The sequence below is a fragment of the Lagopus muta genome, chromosome 13 (genome assembly GCF_023343835.1).
Source record: "Lagopus muta isolate bLagMut1 chromosome 13, bLagMut1 primary, whole genome shotgun sequence".
Classification (NCBI taxonomy): domain Eukaryota; kingdom Metazoa; phylum Chordata; class Aves; order Galliformes; family Phasianidae; genus Lagopus; species Lagopus muta.
The window spans coordinates 8,667,224-8,692,179 of NC_064445.1; the positions used below are offsets into that span (position 1 = coordinate 8,667,224).

General features: G+C 33.5%; 1 protein-coding gene across 1 annotated transcript in view; it reads right to left on the reverse strand.

The window, feature by feature from the left end:
* LOC125699886 (connector enhancer of kinase suppressor of ras 2-like) overlaps positions 1-24,956 on the reverse strand; it is a 172,203-nt gene that overhangs the window by 35,077 nt on the left and 112,170 nt on the right. Inside the window, exons 10-14 of the mRNA XM_048959890.1 lie at positions 23,813-23,946; positions 23,026-23,231; positions 19,626-19,712; positions 17,141-17,394; positions 6,455-6,489 (exon numbers count right to left, since the gene is read on the reverse strand). Coding sequence (XP_048815847.1) covers positions 6,455-6,489; positions 17,141-17,394; positions 19,626-19,712; positions 23,026-23,231; positions 23,813-23,946 — 716 coding nt within the window. The remainder of the gene's footprint in view (positions 1-6,454; positions 6,490-17,140; positions 17,395-19,625; positions 19,713-23,025; positions 23,232-23,812; positions 23,947-24,956) is intronic.

The window sequence follows — 24,956 nt, forward strand, 5'->3', positions numbered from 1 at the left end:
CCTTGCAGTAATCATAGACTCTACTTACCAGCAATAATCTTGTAGTTATAGAAATTATCTGCAATCAGGTTTCTGAAAGCTCTTCAAAAGTTAACATATACCGAAAGGTCAGGAATACATATTCTAATGTACAGTGAGTGTAAATTTTATTTGGAAACAGTTTTGCAGTCTTGCAGGGTTTTTTTAGAAGGTTTTATATGCATTAAAACTCTTCACAAAATTAAACTATTCCTCAAATATTCAGATCCACAGATAACAGAAGAAGAAATGCTGACCTTCTCTTCAGACAAGTAAATTCGCTATGTGGAACTGGTAGAACCAATTAATTTAGACATAAAGGAACCCTAGCATGTCATCTACTTTTTTCACTTTATCTGTACCATGTTTGGTTGGTTCTATCTGTACCACATGGTTGGTTTCCTTTCTTTTAAGGAAAACAGTTGTTACAGAAGTGAAAGAGAGAAGAATAAAGAGAGAGACAAAGCCAAATGGAATGATATCGTTATGACGGCCAGGCCAAATAGTTCTCTTATGAATGCTTGTTTTCATGGCTATGTTTAATACTGGTTTTGATATAAACCAGAAACTTGAAAAAGAAAAAACAATCTGTTATAATTAACTTACACAAACATAGCAAAAGAACAAATTAAATACCAGGGCTGCTCTGAAATTAATGCCTCTCATTTTATTATATTGGCCCACAACATTACAGGCTGATTTTGGTGGCACAGCAGTAGAGGCTGAACCTTCCCACCAATATACCACTGTATTTTGTTGCCATGTGACAGCTGGAAACAGAAGGGCAGACTGACAGAGCAGATCTCATATGAATATGTCTGAGAAGCAAAGGGGTGGAATTGAATTTCTCCATGCAGAAAGAATTATGTTCACTGACACTTGCTGGATGTTTCTGGAGACCAAACAGTGGATGTGAGCACGGTGAGGAGGTGGGTGGTGCTTCAGTAGTGGCAACAGAAACAGGGGTCACCACTGCAGCATGTAGGCCCTCATTACTGACAAAAACGGGCAGCTACTGATGATGACTGATGATGACTATGTTGAAAAACAGCATTTTGTAGCTGAGAATTTGCTTTATCGGTAGTGCTGTTGTGGTGTTTGTATCTGTCGTGGTTTATATGGTAACAAATAGGAGGCACTGCTTCTGAAGCAACTTATATAAATTATTACAAGATATTTGCAAAATCAATAATTGCATAATGACATACAAAAAAGGCAATGTACAAGCAAATAAACTTTGAAAAAAATTAAATGAAGTTTAATTTTGTTGTTAAACTCATTCTAAAATGATTATTCTCATGCATTTTTCTTCAAATGGATTTCTGAGATTTCTGTTTGATAGAAATGTGAAAAATTAACTGAGTTTTTATATATTCTACCTAGCTGTGTCTCATATACTGGAACTTCTATGGCTAAAAAGATTTTCTCCCTCCTACCCACACATTGTAAGCACACTGAAACAAGTATAAAAAGTTAAGAAATATAAAATAAAGGTAAAAAGCAATAAGCACAGGTCAGCACTAAATCTATCTCCAGTCTCAGTATTGCATGCATACTGACTCAGTATTCAATATCCACTATGCTGAACACAGAGTTAAAGTAGAAAGGTTAGGAACAAGCTAAGAAAAAAATGGGAATGTCTGTGACACAGGTGGCAGCAAAACAGAATTTAAAAGATTCAAGTAAGTGCGGTGGCTTCCAACACATCTTAAAAGATATGCAAATGAATGTGCAATCAATTGCTAAGGTTTCTAATGAGGATTTCAAATGAAGAACAGTACTGTATGATTAGAAAATAGCGATAATGGATTAGAATGGTAAAATCAGAAGTACGAGGGATAGCAGAAGGGCTATATTCCAGTCTTACGTATTCGATAAAAGCTGCAAGAATCTGAGTGTACCATTATACCTGAGGTATTTTTATTGAATGCTGAGAATTGTCACCTATTGAGCACAGAATGTGGAAATACAACAGAATAGAGCTATAATTCTGCATTTTTGCTGTCAGAGCAGTGATAGCCTTTTAAGAGCATTGCTGGATTTATGAGTAGCCTGCATTTTCTATTCATACAAAGAAGTCCTTTTTAGTGAATACAAGTCACATGGTTCTTCATTTATTAAGCACCATTAAACAAGTGCAACTATGAACACCATCTCCACATTCCTCTTTTCCTTTCCAGGAACATGTTTTCATTTTTTACCATATAAAGATAGAAGCAACGGATCTTCAAATATCACACAAAACTTTAGGAAGAGTGTTCTAGCTCGTAGCATTCATAGGACATCTTGAGAGTCACTACATCCATCATTACACGAGTTAAAACTATCAGAGCAAATTGGTATATCTTATTAGATTCCTATCATTTGGGTTTCTCCACAGGTAATAGGACAATAAATATTAAAATGATGACAATGAATATAGTCAAGAAAAAAGAATAATTTTTTTGAAGTTTACTTACCTTTCACTTAGTCTTCGGTATCTGGAATAGTTACAATCTATACTGTTGACTTTCTTAAACCCCTGATTAAGGGGGTTCTGGCAGTAATGGATAGAATTATAAACTAGAAGCAATATAAAATGATTCTAGTTATAACAAACTGCTAATATATATTTTCCATTGTTCTGAAAATCATTTTATACACTACTCATTTCTTTATTTGTATTTATTTTTTAACTACACAAAGCAATCTGTCGTATATTCTGACTATCTAAATCTGTAAAGATTTCCTAATGAGTAAAAGATTCCAGTATGTTAAAAAAAAACAAAAACAAAACATGGCCATTCACCAGAGCTTACTTCTGAAACAGAAAAAAATGGATATTAACTGTTAAGTAGTGCATTTTACTACTGCTGTGATTTAATATCCTCTGATCATTCTGACTGGAGACCTGCCAGGAATGTCCCTATTGATGCACAGTCAACACACAGACTATGTTGAGAGCTTCTGTTGCTGACGCTCTACAAGATGGCTCCTCTTTCAAAAGATTACATAAACATAGGATCTCAAGTTTACTTAACAGAAGAGTCAAGAGAGAATTTTGAAGTTGCTGGTTAAATATTATGCACTACATCTGAACATAATCCCTGCTATCGAGTGGATATCTAGAAATACATGGATATTCAAAACACAATGCTTGAGTAACACCTTCATTGATCCAGAGCTAAGAGCAACTAGAAAATGGCATATCTGTCACCCTGTTCGTTTTCAATTGGCGTATACTTGGGAAATAAAATTATAAATGTAAGCAACATGGAAAAGTCTCTTCAACTTTCATCTCACATTCCAAATTGCTTCAAGTACATCCTGGTTGCAGCTCAAGATTAAAGCCAACAAAAATAACTTCAGGAAAATGAAAGGTCATTGAATATCCTTTTTTTTTTTTTTCAAGTCCACTTTTTTTTTCTTTTATTTTTCCTTATGATATTTATGTGGTATACAATTTTGTTTTTTCAAAAAATATATATTTTTAAAACTACATCTGTTCCTTTCAGTAACCACAAATATGGCCTTATACCATTCAAAACTCCTCAGAGATTTGACACGACTCAGAAAAAAAATACTTTTCTATTTAAAATGTCATTCTGACAATGCTTCAAAATTCTCAGCTTCAACACTGAGCAGTTATACTGCCTGAGGGACCTGATTTCTGCCCTAATGCATCTATCACTGATGCATTATTTATTCTAAAGCACCAAGAACATTCTTTTAAAATAGATTAGTTAAATTCCTTGCCACTGTAATTGCACAAATTTAAAAGAAGTGCATAAGAAAATACATTTGTGCAGAAACGTACTGTATCTTATGTGTCATTTCCTTATTGTAGGTTCAGAAGAACATTCATGTAGCAACCAGGATCTACTTATGTGATCACAGAAACCTGTCTTTGACTGCTTTGAATGAATTCATGATTTCTAGTTAAGTTATTAAAATCTCCATAGCTTAATGCATTCCATTAATGCCACAATGAGCAAATGTTCATTGAAAATTAATTACTGAGTATTTTGCAGTGAGATTTGAAATCTCTTCTCGGTTCTACACTAGCTCAGATACTGGTCCAAAATGATGCTGCAGGCTATTGCTTGATGTGTTAGGCATCAGGCAGCTATTTCAGATGCTGGACTGCAGTACAGGAGCATGCAAGTTGACAAAACAACATCCAGACTAAAATTTGTCTCTTTTTCTCTCTCCAGGATTAATAAATAAAAGAAATCATTTCCAAAATACGCCAAAGCCACTGAGGATATGATAGAAACAATTTTAAGTATTAATATTTAAAAATACAAAACACTCTATGGAAAAGAACCTGAGCTACATTTCCAAGTATAAACAAATTGCAAGTAGTCATAAGCAGTAGTGTTAAAAACTGGTTATTCAACTAGCTGCTGGACAATGAGTGAATGATACGATCCTTTTTGGCCTTCTCTTTGCCGTGCAGGCCTGCATGGTTAGAAGGTTAGCAAGATCTTCAAAACTCTGTAATGATGTCTCTTTGAGGAACCTGATCTTTGAGCAATGTGGTCTTTTAAGCAACATGATCTAGTGGGAGGTGTTTCTTCCCATAGCAGGGGGGTTGGAACTAGATGATCTTAAAGGTCCCTTCCAACTTAAAGCATTTTATGATGCTGTGTTGTAGATGCACATCTAGAATCTATAGATACCAAAGCTTCCTATTAGATTTGTTTTTCCTATAATAAAATTATAAAAATTAAGAAGGGCAAATAGGTGTTTTAAAGAACAGCTGGAGAAGCAACTACAGGTTAGATGTATTGTTATTATTATTATGTATTATTACTGCTTTCTCAGCCCTGAAACAATAACAAACAGTTGTAATGTACAGATGTCTCTCTTTTCCTCTGCTCAAGCCTGAAAAACCTTACTAGATCTGCTTTGCATTCTACTCATCTTAAGAATTTTGTAAGCAAGATTCTCTAGTTGCGTATTTCACACACATCTGTTTTTGGCATTTGGCTAGTGTGTGGTTTTGACTAATGTTTTTTGCAACCATTTCCTTCAGTATGCTGTATTTTTATTACCTGTAAGAAGCATCTTTTTGGCCCTTTTTTTCTTTTTTTTTTTCCTTTTTTTTTTTTTTTTTTTTAAGTGAAAATGATCATACCACATAACTAACTAACAGATGCAACTGTACAGTCAAGGCTGCTTCATTCAAATATGTGAAACTCTTTTCCCTGTCCAACAAAACTTTAATATGTGGGATAAAAATTATCTGACAGATCCCATCCATCATTCTGCCACTTAAAAATATTTTTCAAATTTTTGAGAGATATGAAACAGTCACATTTTGGACTTGAAATTTAAAATCCATGGGAGAAGGATTAGAAAGGGAAAATCACTCTATAAAAGAAATTAATTTGTCTGGGGCCATAATAGATTTCCAAAAGTTTCCTAAACCAAATGTTCATGGAAAGTATGGTAGAAGTCTGGTAGACATTTATGTCCTGTCTACCAAGGATGCTCTGACACACTGAGCATGTGCAGTCCTTTCAGAGTAATTAGGTATGCTGACAATTCTGAAATAATTGGCATGTGTACAGTGAGAACAACTATCCTTGTACCTCAGGATACTAGCTATAATGTAGTGAAATGTATAGCACTGAGGAAGATTGCCAGTTTTAAATACTTGATGGAAGCACTGTAAGGGAATTAATTATTTTGTATTCAGAGCAGGGTTTTACTTCATTAAGAAGTTTAGGTCATACACAGGATGAAAAGATTTTAAAAAAAATAATTATCCACATGTACACGCTGCAGCAAGCCTTATTTACAGCATTCTATGGTAGTCATAATATAAACTTTATCTTTTAATACGACATATTTGATGAAACTAAAGTATCTGGTACATCATCAAATAAAATGTGAAGGAAATGAAGACAGAAATGACAATAGTATTCATTAGAATTAGTTCATTAAATTCAAATGTAAGAGAAACAGCAGTCCTCATTCTTAGAATTTATCAAATTTAAGACAGTTATAAACAGTAACTTTTGTGCATACTGAATTATATGCTAATTAGAAAATTCTGCTTTCTCTTTTCAAAAATTACATTAGACACACATTTGAGTTTTCATCCTCAGAATCATTCTGGAAAAAAAATTATTATTATTATTTTTTTAAATACTGAGAGGCGAAGTCTCATACTCTGTACTGGCACCATTTTTTCCACCTCTTAATTTTTAATAATTTTGCATGCAAAGCATTTAAATAAAGAAAATTCAACCTGTGTAATTTATCTTCATATTTTAAGTTAGGAGGTGAAAGAGTTATGATGCTTGCTCAGAGATATTGATGCTTTTCTCACTAAAGCTGGAAAATTTATTCCTCAAATATTGCAACTGAGTTTCTATGAATTAATAAGTACATGTAATTCATAGATAAATTATATCTATTTAAATGCATAAATAACAGAAGAAATTACCTTTCAGTATCTCCACTGACTGTGTCCCCTGCTCTCTGTAGAAGAAAAACAAATAGCATTAAGCAACACTAAAGAGGTGTAGTTCTTTGGTGCACTCAACGTCATGATGATCGCAGTAGAAGACAACACTGAAGTAAATCACACTTCTCATTCCGTAACTCAAAGAAAAAAGAAATGGAAAAGATTAATTTCTATGTAGATGTTATTCTACAATGAAGATCATGTTTAAAGCAACTTACTTGCAAATAACTTCATCTAATGGCATGACGCAGTCAAACTTAAGTAAAACAAGGAGCTAAAAATGTCAGAAGGTCAACGTTTGCAAAAATGTTAAAATTTGAATGGGTGCTCTGGAATGTGTTAGACATAAAGGAAAATAGTGCAATATAGACTTTCAGAAGAAAACTGTAGAGAATTTTAAAAACAATGAGAAAACTGTCATCAAATCTTTCTTTAACACCATGCTTGCATAGCTTTGCATAACTTGATTTTCTAAACTGAAGTTTATCTGGAGTTTGGAATTGAACTCTTTTAGGAGCAAGGATTCAGGATTAAAAATAAAATATTCAAACTCTTTATTATTTTAAACCAAGCTCTCTGGTGGAGTTTTCCCACAGCTAAAAAGCAGTTTCTCATCTTGAAATGCAGAAATTGCCACTTGAAAAATCTTTGACTTTCAATCCTTTCTGAATAACGAAATGGGAAACGGATTCTTTTTTTAGAAGTATAATGCCTGGGGTTTAACATCACTACTTTTGGTACACTGTAAAATATTTAATCTCATATGACCTCAGTAAATAGTTACAGAACTTAGCTGCATAGTTCACATATCTAAAGACAGGAAGTCTGCTGGTTCTATTTTTAAGTCTGCTGGGTCTGTATTTAACTCCATAGACTCTGAAAAATATATAGTCTGAGTCACAGAGATTTCAAATAAAGTTTTGAAATGTTCAGGGGACAAATATTAATTTTGCCACTTCCTTCCTTCACCTCAGATATCATCATATATCATATTTTACCATCACATTTTTACTATAACTCGTGGATGGTTTGCCACTGAAAACAGCCAGAAAACCTTAAATTATTAAGTTATTCTGTTAATAAATTAGAGAGGGAATTATGATGCTGTAGTATTTTTAATCTCTCAGAAGTCTTGTTTGTCTACATCTAATGAAATTAAGCTAGTTACCTAGCATGATATCACAAAAACATTTTAGCAGAGCAGGACCTTTAGTCTTCATCTAGAGTGCAACAGTCCCTGTCTTAATTGTCATGAAATTCTAGTACCCCACTCATAATGCCCATCATGCTCTCTCTTATTCTGACACACTGTAGTTGTAGTTATAAACAAATATTTTACAATAGACTTCAAGTTTGCATCCCTACAGGACATAGGGAAATGTTTTATACGTGCTACTACAGCAGCTGACCTCTTTACTAAGTTAACCATGAATTATAAACAATATATGGAAGATCATTTCAATAAGGTAGGTTACAAAATAATGCACGAAGAGCACCTGTATCATGGGAGATCATTTTGGATCAGAGTTCAAGATTCCTTTTGACAAAAAGATTCAGTCAGTGTAACTGCAAGCAAATGTTTGCATTTTGTGAACTTGCATATATTAGACTGAAATAGAAACAAGAGTAAAGTCTGTTTCTGTTAAAACATGTTTTTCTAGAAGTCTTATTTTCTATGCTACTAATTTTCATAAATGTTGAACAATAAAATCTAATTAACTAAAGGATAGTCTGTCATAAGGAAATTTTACAATGGCTCTACGATAGCGGGAAAAGGAAAAGATCATTAAAATCTGTAACTACTCATCGATTATGCAAATTCTTACTGATTAATAGCTCACTGCAATTTAGCACTTTGCTAAATCCTGCTGTATAGGCAGGAGCGAACAGTTGATATGAGTACGTAAAGGATATTTCTCTTAAATACACTGCATCAATAGCAATTTAAATCTTATTTCTGACTGCCTAAGTTTTTCTCAGTAATTTATTTATTTTAAAAAATCTTTGCTCCTAACCAATTCATTAATGACACACTTACTATTGCTACTTTAGTAGGGATTACTCCATATTTATATACATACGCATGTGGATGACATTTTATTTGACTAAATTTTTGTCCGCAAAAAGCTGTCGTTTGAATGCAGTCTCACTGCTAACTTGAAATGTCAACCTTATAAAAGGATTTCTGATAGCATATATGTAAAACCAGCAAAACCCACACTGACATTTTTATAAACGTGTACATGGCTACAATTAATTTCCTTGTGCAATTCAATTGCACGCACACATATTTACAGTCACATATATGACAGACTTCTATCTGCAATTTCATTAGTGTTATGCATCTTTTTTTGTGAGCAGTTTCTTCTTAAATTCCTGTGATGTGGAAAACAAATTGCCTTAGCCTAGTTCTCAAATTAAACTTTACTTCATCGTACTAAAATGTCACGTTCCTGAGTAGCAGACACGTGGGAGGCTCACGAAGAACAAGTCTCGCCATGCTGCCACATACTATAAAGCACAAACACTGTGAAATTCAGGTCACTGGCAACTATTGGCCTTCTTTCAAGTCAGCTTTGTATTCACGTAGCTCCAAGAATTTTCAGTGGATCTACTTCAGATTTGCATAAGCAGAAATAGAAGGAGAATGAGGTCTGTACCTGCAATAACTCAACAACTGTTGACCTGAAATTTCTATAAATAATTGAAAAGTAAGTGAAGAAATCATATAAAATCACAGGAAAAAAAAGCTGCAGAGACACTATGAAGGTGTTTAAAAGTCACTGTTTACTTGTTTACTTGTGGAGAAGAGTAGAATATCTTGATAATGAAAGTTACTAATTACAATGACCAAATGCAATATATTCCATCTAGTTATAGCATATATTCAAAAGCAAAATAAAAGGTTTTCCTTTACCTTTATAATAAATATTGTTCCTCTGCTCTTCTATACTCAAATATTTAATGCTCTCCAAAATTACTTCTTCAGCTGCTTCCTGAACTCACATATTCATTATCCTAAGCATTTCTTTACAGAATGCTTGTTCAAAAATGAAACTGTAGCCGTGCTGCCAGGGGCTTTATTTATCTCTCTAGCTCAGTGAGCTGATGCTTAAGCCACTGAAGACGTAACGTTTGCAAAATTATTATGCTCTGCAAAATATGAAAGCTGCCTTTGAGGTTTTTCTTCCACTCCTGTTGAGGGGTGAGATAATAGAGACAGGAAATAATCTTGTGCAAGACACACATGTGAAATTCAAAGAACTCAATTTTTAAGCTGAAAAAAATTGTGATAGATGAAAAAGTAACTAAGGATAGAAAAAAAAAATCCACTCAGAAATTTTAATTATATTCTACATTATGGATATAATGTGTATAACAAGTGTGTAACAGGTAATAGACAGCAGCAAAATTTTTAAACGTTTTAGGAAAAACATCTAAAAGAGATGACACCCCAGATCATAGATGAGATTATAAAGTGCTCTAGGAGAGCATCTAAAAGCAGGCTGTCCTTTGGCTAATGATTTCTCATGTAATAAATTAAAAAAAAAAAATCCACAAAAGGCCAAAGCACAGCAACTGACAGACTGTATTTTGTATTGACTGAAGTCTCTTTCTCCTCGTCAATCTACCCGTTTAAAGGAAATTTAAAGGAGGTTGAACCTGAACATCAAAAGATGTAGATAACAAAGAAACAAAAAAGCCAAAATAAAAGATCTAATTTCTTCAAAAACTAAGCATAAATACAGCACTCTAAAGAAATGGAGGGCTTTTTATACAATAATTGTTTACTAGCAATGCTATATACTAGCAATCTAAATTTTACACAAGATGTACAGCAGCTAAAGAGACACTCATTTGAACTGTATGCTAAAGTTTAGAGAACAGAACTCTATTTCATTACAGAAAAATTACAAGATAGAGTGAATTTTAGGCTAGTAGTACTGAAGTTGGTATAAAAGATCACAGACATGAAAAATGTACTGCAGCTCCTTCTGAAAAGTCAATGTACAGAGCCCTGGTACAGCTGGAAACCCAATCACATGGAATTATGCTGCTAGATATGGAATGTAGTTTTGAACTGCAAGTTTCTAATGTCAAGAAGCACAAATATTTTCCTGTTGAGGAATTAAAAAATTTGACATGCAGACAAATCACAAAGCAGTGATTTTCCTGCACAAGATTTTATGGGAAAGGTAAAGGAAGCGGAAGAAGAAGAGCGGTCTAGGTTGGAAAGATGTAGTGCATCTCAAAGAAGTTACACAGGCCAGGAGAAAAGATTCAGTTCTTTTCCCCTCCTTTTATCAAGGAACAGGCTACCCAGGATCCTGCTCTATGGAGGACTGATCTTTTTTTCTGTCATGCCAACAATGCTGTCTCTTCACTCTCACCTGGAAACCGTCTAGGAAGGTGAAAAGGGAAAGGAGGAGAGCCAAGGCTCCCAGTGTGTATAGAGGAAGACTCAGAGGAGTGTCTTCAGCATACAACAGCTGGCTTCCTGCATACTGATCTTTTGGTCATTTACACCAGAAGATGATATCTGTATCACACATTTGCATTTTGTGCATTCTTCTGGATGAATATTCCACTTACGGTAGAAATAACATCAGTTTAGTATTAATCAACACATGCTGAATCAGATCAATCCAAATGGCTGTTAATTTATCCTTTAAACACATCAACAAAATAATAAATACTTCTACAGGCTTAAAAAAATTAAGGAAAATAAATTCATCGGCCTGAATAACATAACTCAGTGTATCTCGTCTCTGCGGTGACTTTCTGGAGATAGAGGACTCTGATTGCTTCACAAATAGCAGCTTATTTATGAAAATACAGCAAGTTAAGAATGCTTCATTTGCAATCTTTTATTAACACTAGTAGTTCATTTGAACATTGTAGAATAAAAATCTGCACTAATACAGCAGAATTATTTACGAAACCATGCTGTATGCTTGTATAAAGATAGCCTCATATATTAGGATTTTTTTTACTGTATCTCAGACTTTGGATAGTATTAATAAAAAAGGAAAACTTTTCCTATTAATTTATTTCCCTAGACACTTTGAGATGAGGGGAGGGAACCAGAGCAAGCATCTCCTATTTGTCTGGAGGGCAAGGCAGCAAAGAGTAGATTTAGGGAAAGTTTACCCCTTTATAAACTAAAGGTAAAAACGTTGGAAATGCCAAGCTACAGGAATGCCATCAAGGCTTGACACTGTGAAAAGCAGCAGACGTGCAGTGTATAACAGGAGTATAAATGGAAGGAGGTACTGTAAATTGCCTTTTTCTATTTTGAGTTATGTTTATAGATTATGAACAAAGGTTAGTTTACAGAATTATGTTTGAAGAGAACTGAAAATAAATATATTAGTGGAGATTCATATTTTAAGGTGGTTCTTGCAGCACCAGCAAGATACTTGTTAGTTCAAGCTTCCATGTACACAGTTAAGATACAGAGTTGCAGTACAAACGCATAGTAATCTTATCATGCAATCACTAGAAATGGACAGAATCAGATTGAAGCTACAGAACCTAAAAAACACATTTGTTTCTCTGATCTTACAGATTCCTTGCAATCATCCTCATTGTGATTTCTCAACATACCAAGAAAGTACGGACAGAGTGTTTTCCACCTTTCAGATGCTTAAAAAGAAAAGATAGAAGTTACCTGTGAAGAAACTCATTTTTTGACAGTTGACAACCTTTTTTTTTTTTCTTCCAACAACAGAAAGGAAGAAATAAAATAGAAGTACTTTTCCTACAAAACTGGCAATAAAAGACTCCTTCTTCAGTCATATGGAGCTGAATACATGATTCTCCCAGATTACCTTGATTATTGTATTTATCGTAGTACTCAGACTACTTACCATCCAGAATAACATCTGGAACATCTGGCACATCCCAGCATGCATACGTTACAGAAAAAAGAGGATCTGCGTTGTTTCTGCATACATTTTAGTTCTCAGCATGTACCACTGAATTTTATGTCTTTTGTGGAGCTGCCTTCTGCAGTTCCAAGAACAGTCAGATAGCATTTACATTATTCAATGCTGAAAAAAGGCATAAACTGCCAACTTTGTGTCATCAGCAGCAGGAAATTAAATAGCAAGTTTAGCAATCACTGTGAAACAATGACTAATCCTACACTACTATAATGCTTCAAATTATCTTTAAAATGGTTCTGCTGCTGTAATATTCCCAATCACTACCCCATTGCAGCCATTATTTGGTTTACTAGGTAGAGAAAGCTGTATTGAAATAATATATCTTAAAATTTGTTTAAAAATTGTCTTTTACAATAAATTTTAATTCACAAAAAAATTAAATGATTTAACAGTTTGTAATCCAATTTCTTAATATATACCACAAAACAAAATTCTCAGCTACTTTGTAGACAATAGTCCAGAACATCTGTCATCAAATAATACAGATGGGCATTCATTACCTTACACGAGAATTTAGTATCCAAAGGATTGCATTTCAGAGCTTCAGAAGGAACTTCAAATCTGAAGCATTAAAACCATGAAGTTGGACAATATATCAATTTTCAGATTGAGTCTGGACTAAGAACTCCATTTTTTCTTTTAGACAAGAGCTGATCCCCATAGTGTGAAATGGAACTGGCCAGCAGAAAATGTGGAGTTTGCTAGAGATTTTTAAAATCCTGAGCAGCAAACTTTCAAGACAGAAAAATGTTCTCTATTCAAGACCTTTTGCCTTTTGGTTTATGGTGAAAAAATATGGAATGAAAAATATATCTCATAGTTTTGTTGTTGTTGTTGTTTTAATTAATTTTGTTCAGAATGAAACCTATTAATATAAATATATATATATACATTCAAATTTCACTTCTATTCTTATAAATGCAGACTGTATTACAATGCACTTTATACAATATTTCAGCAATGCTATTACATATAAAAAATTTTCTGATATTTACATATGCCTTATTACTTCTGTTTAAACTGGTAAAAATGTCCCTACAGAAGAGGATTAGTAAAACCATGAAGTTATGTTCTAAGAAGTAATCTATCATTAATTATTACAGCGTTGCTAATTGTAACTCGCTTTACCTCAGTTTCTGCGATGTGCATCACAGAACTGCCTACCAACTAAGTTAATAATAAATATATAGTGAAATGGGCAGTGTTTCCTATCAGTAATTTCTACTGCATCATGGCTTTGTAGATCATTTTGTATGTTGGGCAAACAGCCAGTATTATACTACCTATATACCCATTTTATACAGTAATTCTGCATCCTCACTTCAGCTTATGAAATCAGTCTGATTATTTAATTTTAGGTTCCAAATCCGTATTAGTTCCAAAGCATTAAACTAATTCTGCAAATATGCAATTACGAATTTTGTAAAACTTCTTACATCTATGCCTGGTAATCTGAACTCTTTTTTTTTTCTTTTAAATGTATGTATATTTGTGTAAGTATGCTTAAAGAATAAAGCAATGACTAAATGATAGTGTCTATCTATCTTTGGATGCCCCATCCCTGGATGCATTCAAGGCCAGGCTGGATGTGGCTCTGGGCAGCCTGGTCTGGTGGTTGGCATCCCTGCACATAGCAGGGGGTTGAAACTGGATGATCATTGTGGTCCTTTTCAACCCAGGCCACTCTGTGATTCTGTGATCTCAAGTTTCTCTTTTCATTGTGCTGCATTTGTTTGCTCACAAGACACAATCATTTTTACTGAGGGAAGTTGATGGAGCTCTTATCTTTCATTATTATCTCAATTTTCCAAAGCATTTGCCTGGATAAAATTTTGATCTCCATCCTCAAATTCTGGACATATGTTAAACATAGATGGAAATTTGATTACAACAGTTCTGTTGTTTTGACTTTCATAAGAAAACAAACTGCTTCTGTCTTCTGCCTCCCAACATCCAAGAAGAAGCGAAAGACAAGAAATTAATTGGAAAGTTAAGATGAATCAAAGATATGATTATTTAAAAAAAAAAAAAAAAAGGAATTAGCAACAACTGTTTAACAGTAATTTGGTTACATAAGCTCTGAAATATCTCCTGTTAAGTCCTACTAATCGTAAATTCTCAATTGAATAAAATCTCATCACCTAAATAAATACACTGAAATACTTATAAATAAATAAATAAATAAATGAGCATGAAGGAAATGTGATCTACTTAAACCCTAATTTCTAATTCTAGATAGAAATATATTTTTCTTTTTCTGTCAAAATGTCATTAAAAGTTCTTTGATACTTAAAATTTTCATTCTGAGTAGCTGTTTTTCACAATTTTTGCTTCACTTTTCAGAACTCTTTCAATATTCAAAGTGGAAAGACTTCATTCATAAAAATGATCCTATACTGGCAAGAACCCAGAAAACCCGTGTCAGCAACTCTTGTATCATTGACTCAGTTCCTCTCATATACTTATAAGGCAGTTGACTGAGTGCTTGAGATATTTTGATTCCTTTGACTCTCTCCTGAAGAACTGCAAAGTTGTGACTCAAATGCTGTTTGAAACACTTAGACTGGTAGAAGAATTTACACCACTGTGTCTGCAAGTGACTCTTCCAGGTGTCATCCTCTGCAGTAAGCACACATTGTAACAGACTTCATGTGACTGGTACTGAACGGTCTTTTGGTGTAGACCAACCACAGAATGTAATGTTATGTGCTCCCATGATAAGGATGCCTTTTTTCTTCAGTTACCACCATTACATTCAAACCCTTTAAAGCTGACATGTTATGCTGTTAGATTATGTTTTCGTACTTCTATTATCCTGCAATATCATATTAGGTTAGTATCTTTGTTTAAAAATGATGTTGTTCTTTTAATACAAAATGAAAGCCACAGCATAAGAATTCTGCTCCTACTCACCTTGATCTACAGAAAAAAAAGGTCAATAATTATTTATAACTGCATATTATACTACTGCAGTTTTTAAAATGAAATAATACTTCTGTGATGTGCTTTTTTTTTTTTTTTTGGCAAAGTGATTGGCAAATTGCTGTTCAGAACACAACATTTATATGACTGTGTTGGGAAAAGTGTGGATATGTACCACACATTAGCCTTAAACAGGAATGCAATGAGGTTGCTTTGATGATGATAAATGGTATGACAACACGCCTCGGAACTTAACCAGCAACTATCATTATTTAAAACTCAGCCAGCAATTTACCCCACATAACCCATTTCCCTTTCTTCAGAAGTCAGGTGAGTCAAGAGACTTTCACTGTTCCAATGGGAGTCTTTACAGAGAAACATTTGCAGAGTTATGACACGCTGTTTTATTTTTGCAGATTTGCACAATGATTTTCTCACTCCTAACAAACTAGATGATGACAGTTTTTTCTCTGGATTTGAAATCCTTTTCCTTTGACTCTCTGATCCCAGTAATCTGTGTAAGAGTTTACAGATGCAAGAAACAAATGTCCACAGACAGTCATATATTTTGGTTTATAAACTACTTGACTTTCTCCAAAGTTGGGGAAACCCTATGTTTTTCAAAAATGCTAAGTTTCATTGGCATAGGAAAAGGAAACTTACATTTACCTCACAACAAAAGGAAAATATCTGATCTTCAAAATACCAAATTCTGGCAGCTTTCAGGAAACAGAGATGAATAGCAGGCTATGTTTGAATGTATCCCCCTAGGCAAAGCTTACTCACCTCTCAGTCTTGGTGAAAATAGAATAATTTCCCAAGATTTTGCTTAGGGAGAGAAACACCATCAAAGCCCCCAAATGCAAAAGAGTATCAAGAAACTTGCTACAACACCTGTGTTTTCTTCTACTACTTCCAAAATGAAGTTCACCAAGATTAGAAAATAAATACACCCTAAGAAACTTCCACATTGATTGTGGGGAAGAAATCTGCTCTTTTAGTAAAACTGCCTTGAATTCATTAAGATTTGAGCCCCCAAACCTTTGAAGATACCACTCTGTGGTATCAAAAGAATGGAGTGGTCTGCTCTGAAATGGTAGGACCATGAAGAAGGCAAGATACACATACAAAGTATGAATAATGAAATTGATCTCTGAAAGGCTATTCATTTCTAGTCATCTGAAGCAACACCAAAATTCTGTACTAGCTGACAGTTGCGGGAACTTTTTCATTGTAGTTATGAGAACTGGCTGTTCATCTGGGAGACACAATTATTCCAAGTTTATTGCTTCCAGGCTAGTGACAATCCACAGTTTTCACTACAAAATATTTTCTGTATTATTATAATGAACAAATTCATATTACTGGACTGTGGCCATGGTATCACAATTAAACAATAAGCTTAAGTCTGTTTTTAAAAGACATGCTGACTAAATTAGATACATGGTCACTTTAAGTAATTTGTAATTGTTATCAGAGCTTGAGATCCTTATGAATCATTAAAAAAAAAAAAAAAGAAAAAGGTCAAATGCACTACCTTACATAAAGCATCTCGTCTCACATCCAGTGGTGCTTGCTATGCATTTTTCCATCTGTCTAAATTATTATTCTATGAAAGCTGTCTTGATATGAGCATTATGAAAATTCTTGGACCACAAAACACAGTATTAAAATATAAAGTAAAAAAATATGCCTTTATATCTTATCAGTCCTTAAAGGAAAATGTTTTAATGATTTTCCATGTAATCAATAAAATTAATAAATAAAATTAAATAACATTTCGTTATGTACTTACGTGGTAAAGTGGAACAGTATTATTTTCTGCTAGTGCGAAATTCAAGATTTCTTGCTGTCCTGGTTCAAGCCTAACATTAACAGTAGATGTCAACACAGATGGACTAATAGGGTAGTTTGGACTGCTTGCACTTTTGCCTTTTTTTCTTGACCTACGACCTGTGTCCCTTTTGCTGTCTTTCTGTGTCAAAGGCTCTTCTTGGATAACCAATATCTTATCATCACTCAGGTACCGCAGAAGTGAATTCTCAGAGTCAGTGGTTGGATGGAAAAAAGTGAAAAGAAATACAAGTGAGACAAAACAGAGAATCTGGATTTCATTCCTACAATCATAACTGCTAAGGCAACTTACCAGCTAAATACAAAACCTTGCTTTCCTTTACGACAAGTTTATTTTAATCTTACATAAGTTTACAATAAATATTGCACTATGATATTTCAAACACACAGCTTGTTTCAACATGTTATATGAGGTGTGTTTAAGCTCAAGGGAAATACAGAACAGCTGATTTTTCAGTTTTTACATTTACACAAAATATTGGCTGCCTTGGGGAACAATCTTTATTAAATGTACAGCGTTCCACTAAACTACAAAACAATACAATAAAATGAAATACAAATGTTAACGCTTTTTTTCCCCATTAAAAAAACACGACAGTTAGAGATGAGATATGGAAAGGAACCTTTTAAAAATCTCTTTTTCATTTCTTTATTATTCCTGGAATCTAGGAATTCAACCCTAAGTCTTCAAAACAGACCAGTCTGTGCATTCCTCCTCCTGTAAATCACTCTATCATCTCAGTGAAAGAGTTGCCAAACAACACTTCATGTTCAGGACTACAGAACTATTTACAGGGAGCCATTTACACATAAATTTGGTTTAAGAAAAATCACCTATATTTAGAAAGGACATAGAAGACAGAATATCCTAGTAGACAGAATTAACACTTAACTTTACGTTATCATTAAAATCTACAGCAGTAGCACTCTATAAACACACAAAATGATTTACAGTGTGGGTAAGGTGCCGTTAAGTTAGGGCTAATTATGCAATCAACAAGTGGAGTTGAGCTACAGTAGAGTCATGTATGCCATCCTTGAGTGTGTTAACAAATGACAGTACTTTTCATGCTTTGCAGTCATTAAAACACACAGCACGAATCTTGGGAGTTCTTTCCAGGGTACATCATTTGCATGTCAAATGCCTTTGTAATTAGTTTATATGCATACACACTTCTAATCTTTCTGCACCTAATTTCTGAGTTAATGTCATTTTTACAGTATTTGACATGCCATTCTGAATGACAGTTTTGATTTAAAAACAGATTTTGGTTACAACAGTTTAAACTGAATGGCATCTGTGATTATCCAGCCTACTTTTAAATATCTCCTGTACTGGACAATCACCACAAAACTTTTGCAATGTCTCACTGAATTCACTGCTGTGAACTCAAATACATCCCAGTCATCTGGCTTCAAAGCAGAACATAGCACCAATCTCATGGTAACATTACATAGGCTGCACTTCTAATAATTTAAGATTTACTTACTTACTTACTCTCATTTTTTTCTTAGTCATTAGTGAAAGGGCCTATGCTTTCCATCTCCTACTGGATTTTTGCTCCTACAGATAATACTGTGTTTTCTTTAGCATTGTTTAAATTTAACTGGACTTTTTCAATGGACTGCTCATCATTTATGTTCAGCTGTCAGCCACAACAGTGACATCTTTACAGGCTACTTCTTTAATCTAAGCAAACTTTACAGAAGAATCTTCATTAAAAATAACTTTTAATCAGTAAAACATGTACCTAACTTAGTTTTTGAAGTTTCAAGTGTGGATTTCACAGTATCCTCCCTAGGCTTTGAATCAAATCTGCTTTTTAAATCAAATTATTATTTGAACCATTCTAAGAGATGACAGTTAACTTATAAAATAAACAAGCATCATTAATTAGAAAATGTTAATATTTCAAGTTCTTTCTGAAATCAATTTGATGGATCTAAAGTTAAGGACTGAAAACACAGGCATAATTACATTCTTTGTTAAAAAGTTTGATAGAATACATTTGCAGTTGTATTTCTTAAAATTATTTTAATAGGAAATGTACTTTTGGGGGGATATATTTCAGAATAAAAAAAAATCAAAAGAACAGAAATTAGATCAACAGGAAAGTCCTATTCTCAGATCTTAATTCTTATCACTTATTTTGCAGAACTGTATGGATCAAGAACTGATTGATATTAGCACGTATCTAAATCTCACTTGGCTTTTTTTCCCCCTTTCTTCCCATTATCTGTCATTATACTAAAAGTAAAAGCCTTGTGCTGATACAAACTGTACTGTACCAGTACAGCCTATTTTTTATGGCCATCACGAAAGGTAGATTTAGTTCTGTGACGATATCTTCCTGGTTCTTAAGTGGGAAAAAAAAAAACGATTATAAAAAAACCTCTGGGAACAGCAGAGAAAAAAACAAACTCACCACGGCTTCCTCTCTTGTATATGTTTTGTTCCTTTGATTCCCCTATCCAACTGTAGTCAGTAGGCATTGAAACAGGTCTTAAATCACCTGGAAGTAAATCAAGGTGAGCCAATATGACTTCTGAAGATCATAAATAGCAGGCTGTAGAATGAGTAATGCCTGCACATCAGAGGCATGACATAAGCCTTCAGAGAAACCTTTTTATCAGCACCTATATATTTAAGCTATAACATTCAGAATCAGTTAAACACGGCAGATGTAAGATTATCCTCTTCATTATAAGAAGGAAGGTACCAATGATTCTGATGAAATTACTTGTAAATTTAAAGTAGTCTGAAGTTCTTTTCCAGAAAATCTTGCTCACTCATTAAATAGATCTTTTAGAATAAAAAAATAATTTTAAAAGCGTCTGATTTAGAATCATAGAATCACCAAGGTTGAAAAGACCTCTAAGATCATCCAGTCCAATTGTCCACCTATCACCAGTACTTCCCACTAAATCATGTCCCTCAGTACAACATTCAAACATTTCTTGAACACTTCCAGGGATGGTGACCCCACCACCTCTCTGGGCAGTTCTGACCACTCTCTCTCCAAGAAGCATTTTCTAATGTTCAACCTGAATCTTCCCTGGTGCAACTTGAGGCCATTCCCTCTAGTCCTATCACATGGGAGAAGAGGCCAACTCCCGCATCAACACAATCTCCCTTCAGGGAGCTGTAGAGAGCCTTAGTTAAGCTAGAAAGATCATTACTACAGCTATATGACGTATCTAGTTAAATAGTAAAACCTATCTGACCAGGAAAAAACACTTGGTAAGTAGTGAGGCCTCACAGTTTCAAGGAAGATTAATTTCAAATGTCTTAAAAACAAAAGATGGAGTGTAGTTTGCTAATAACAACAACAAAGATTCAGACACTAGAATTTTAGTTAAATAGATTTTATGGCTATATGGATGTGATATATGTTTTGTTCCTTTGTTCCTTTTGTTCCATGTATGTTACTCGTGCTCCCCTATGGTATCAACAGAATCAATAGCAGACCATTAAACTTGGAATACTACAAAAACTGACTATAAAGCATAAGCACTTTGGCCTTGTCTGAGTGTATTAGTATCAAAAAACAAAAGACAGACACCTTTGAATTATTGGTTAATTTTTGCATGACCCACAAAATCAAGTGTGCCAGCTGACAAGTACAGTAGGTTTCTTAAAAAACAAACACACACAAAAAAGTCAACAAGACAAGAATATGAATATGAATGCACATAACAAATTGAAATTCACAGAAAAACTTGGCAGCTATTCTGTTCAAGAGAAGAAAAGTCTGAAACCATGATGAGATTTGTAACACATAAACCCCAGATGCCACAGCATGATCAACATTAAAGGTAGGAACTTAGGATGAGAAACACACACAAGTGAAGAAAAAAGTGATTCTGCATACTATTTTAAAATTCTTTAATAAATGTAACCTATGAACTACTTTTACAATTGCAACTTGAATACTAATAAGACAACAGGAAGATTACTGTGTATAACAATAGAAATTGAAGAAAACAATACTGATTATGATACCTTGTTCTCCAACACAAACAGAAGAGATTTGATATGCATGGCTACAGGATCCCTAAATGCAGGAACTCTAAGTATGTTAGAGCCAAGACTAATGTTAGACAATAAGCCTTGAAAAAAACAGAATGCACTGCAACCATGATAAATACAAAATCAATTTTCACAAATGTTATGAAAAAAAGAAGCTTGTTTGCCTCCATGGATTTTGCATACATTATCAGTATTGAGGGTCTCATTTTCCCAAGTATTCTTCCATCTACCACCAGCTGCAACAGAAACTGATTTCTAATAATCACTTTATTTCTGGCAAATCCCTGGCAGGAATTTTTCAGCTGCAGTTTGTGTGAGTTGTAGCAATAATGAAAGCATCTGTTCAACCATGAAAGACTTCAAAAGTCTCATTTTTCCTGTTTAGCCCATGGCTATTTGGTTCCAGCATCAGATGCATGTTTCATAGACCCACCAGAAATCTTGTCTTTCCACAGAGACATACAGTCACTTTGATGAATCAAATATACATCTTCAAGTCAAAAAGTAAAAACGTATACTATAACAATTTGGAATTGCTGTTAATTATCAGATTAATTTAACCCAGCATTAAAAAATACTTTGGTTTAACAATTATTCTAGAAGAAAAAAATATCCTTATATTTGCAAAACAAATTCTTACTAGATTGTAGAACACTGTCAGAAAGTTAGAGAAAATCAGATAGAACTCTCCATTGTAAAACTAGGCCATTTGTGTACTATTATGATTAGGCACAGAGCCCAGTATTTTAAACTTGAAGTTATTATGTAGTACAATCCTATGAAAGCATGCCAAATCCATCCATCTGCTTCCAATTTTAATCACAGTTAATATTTCTCTTTCATTCTAATTTTATTATAAAATGATGTCACTTATCAGGGAGATAAATGCAATGTTACCGTATTTAAGATGCAGTACTACTCTTCAGTGTTAACCTGGTTACAGCCCTCTCAAGCAGTGAATAAATGGCTGTAGAAGTTACTAAGTGTCTATGTAGAACAAAAATCTGTTAAAATTTCATCAAAGATGAAGAAAATATGTTTGGGTTTTTTTTTTTAACAAAATGAGGGAAAGGAAAAAAAAAAACATCAGAGTTGGTGGATGTAGTACTTATTGATGGCATCATAAATATTTGACAGAAGATGGAAGCTAGCCTTAGGGAACGTTATGTCCAAAAGCAGTCAACACTGCTTTCTCTGAGACACAAAAAGCATGTCATTTGCATTACTAAATTCACATATAATCACAGTTTTGATTATAAATATTTTATCTTAAAATTCTGTAATAAGTAGAATTCTGAACAATAACAACTTACTTCCCTGAAAACTGAAACACTCAAGTATGTAATCTGATGGTTCAGTTGCATCATTCTAGAATTCATCAAACACCAGAAAGATCATTTTTAGAGATAAACTAAGAAAATTGTCATTTTCAACAGTAATTTTTACACAGATATACATATAAGCAAGCACAGATACATATAACTGTAATTATATGAGTGTACATAAAAATATTCTAGTAAACAAGAGTTGATTGATGTTTTAATAGTATTATATATTTAAACAGTCATTATTCAAACATACTAAAATATATTTATAGTATTAAATTTCATCATAGAACACTATTCAAACAATTATGTCTCTTTAAAGACAGTGCTGAGTTTTCTCTGACTTTACATCTTTCAGAGCCAACAGCACACCATCTAACAAAGAATGGCAGATATTTAGGGCTGTTGTAGCACTTATACTACAACTTGTAAATCCAGTTAATTTGAAAATGTTAAAGAAATTAAGCCTACCGTGAGTGGGTGTTTTTTCTCTTCTCCGCACCCCTGCAGCTCTGCTTCTCTCATATTCAGAGCCTACAGGGTGGCCTTCACCTTCAATTAACGTGTAGTATTTACCACTTTCATGCTCAAGAAAATAATTTGGAGACTCAGAGCCTTTCATTGCAGATTTTCCAAATTTGCTGATGTCATCACAAGACATTATGCCAATTTCATCCCTAAAAATAGTAAACCAGAAGATCATGAGGAAATAAACCATTTCATGAAAAACCTAAAGCGTACCAACTATCTATCATAAGCTCTATAAATGACAAGTGAGTGGTAATTGAATTGCTGTGTGTGAGAGCTTTCATAAAAGTGACACAATTCAATTTCAACAAATGTAAATTAATAAAATCATTAGATTCCATTCTAATTGCAATATAAACATAACTAACCAAGAGTTTTCTTGCATTTGAAAGGGAGAATCAGTAACTGTTGCAATATGAGGTGATAAGGATTTCCCTTGAAGAAATGCATGCTTTCAAATAAGCTGCTAGTCACATGAGTAAATAAGACTAAGGGATGAAAAACTTCTTTAAATGCTTTTCTACTTGAGAAAACCAGCTTTTGCTCAACTTGTATCTACCCAAATCAAAGCTAAAAGTGTCTCAAAAAAATGATATGCTGTCTAAGGTATTTCCAGTTCATAATTTCACTAAATATCTAGATGAATTATTTTCCCACTTTTACTAATCTAGTGAAATTAAAGTGTAAAACTTTATTTTTCAAGAGCTCAGATTCATTAGGAGTTAAATACCTGGGGCCATAAAGTCCTGACATTGAAGAAAGAATGTAAACATCCTGCAGTGCTGAGTTTTCCATTTTGGAGGACATGCCCATTGTACTTGTTGGTGTGGTGGAACTGCTTGTTGGGCTGGTTGGAATTACAGGCTGCCAATAAAAACAACAAAAAACAACAACAAAAAAATCAGAAATACATGAATAATAAATTAATGTTTTCTATGATTCAAGCAACATTAAGCCAACATCACACCTTCATTTTGAATTAGCCATTTTTAGATTAATGACGATTCTTACAAAAAGATGCCCATGGAAACACTGCTTCAGCAACATGTTCAATGCTATTTATAAAATAATAAAAGACCATTAAAGAAATCAATTTAAAATGTATCTCATGGAAAAATCTGAGATTCAAAATCAAACTATGATTTTTAACCAAAACAAAAAAATCAGTTGAGGAGAAAATGACATACACTATTAAAATACCTTATATTAGACTAGCTGAAATCTGGAAACCTTTCAGTGAACGAAGGCACTCAGAATAATAATATTGGTGTCTACAGATTTATTCTCAACAATTGCTTATTATTTTTCACTGAAATCATAGCTGTGATGCATGTATCACAAAGATAAAAAATAGGTTCTATACTGTCTACTCTCAATTAATCTAACCAGTAAATGTGCACACCATATATATTTAAAGTATTATTAAAATTTGAGGATTTTTTAGGATTTTAATTTTTTTTAATTTTTAGATGATGACTTTTTTACCCAAACATCATATGGATGTCTGAGTCAATGGATGTAAGGACTACTAAATAAATATTCAATGCAAAAACATATTCACAAAATCTTTTTCAGTCAATGTGCAGTCTGATATTTTCATTCAAGAAATAGGAATTATTTTATGTAGTATTATTAATCAGATAATGTATATGAAAAATTCAATTCAAATACAAAATTGTGCTTAAATAGTCACAACTAGTTTTCTACCATGAAAACTACTAAGACTAATGGTAATATTTTTTCTTTCTTGCAGAGATAAACATTGAAAATATATTTATGTCATTCAATAAGCATAGGCTGTTTTAAATAGCAGCAAAGAATAGTCTTCCATGAGAAAATCAGCCTGCACACGGGTCCATATCATTGTCTTCTCT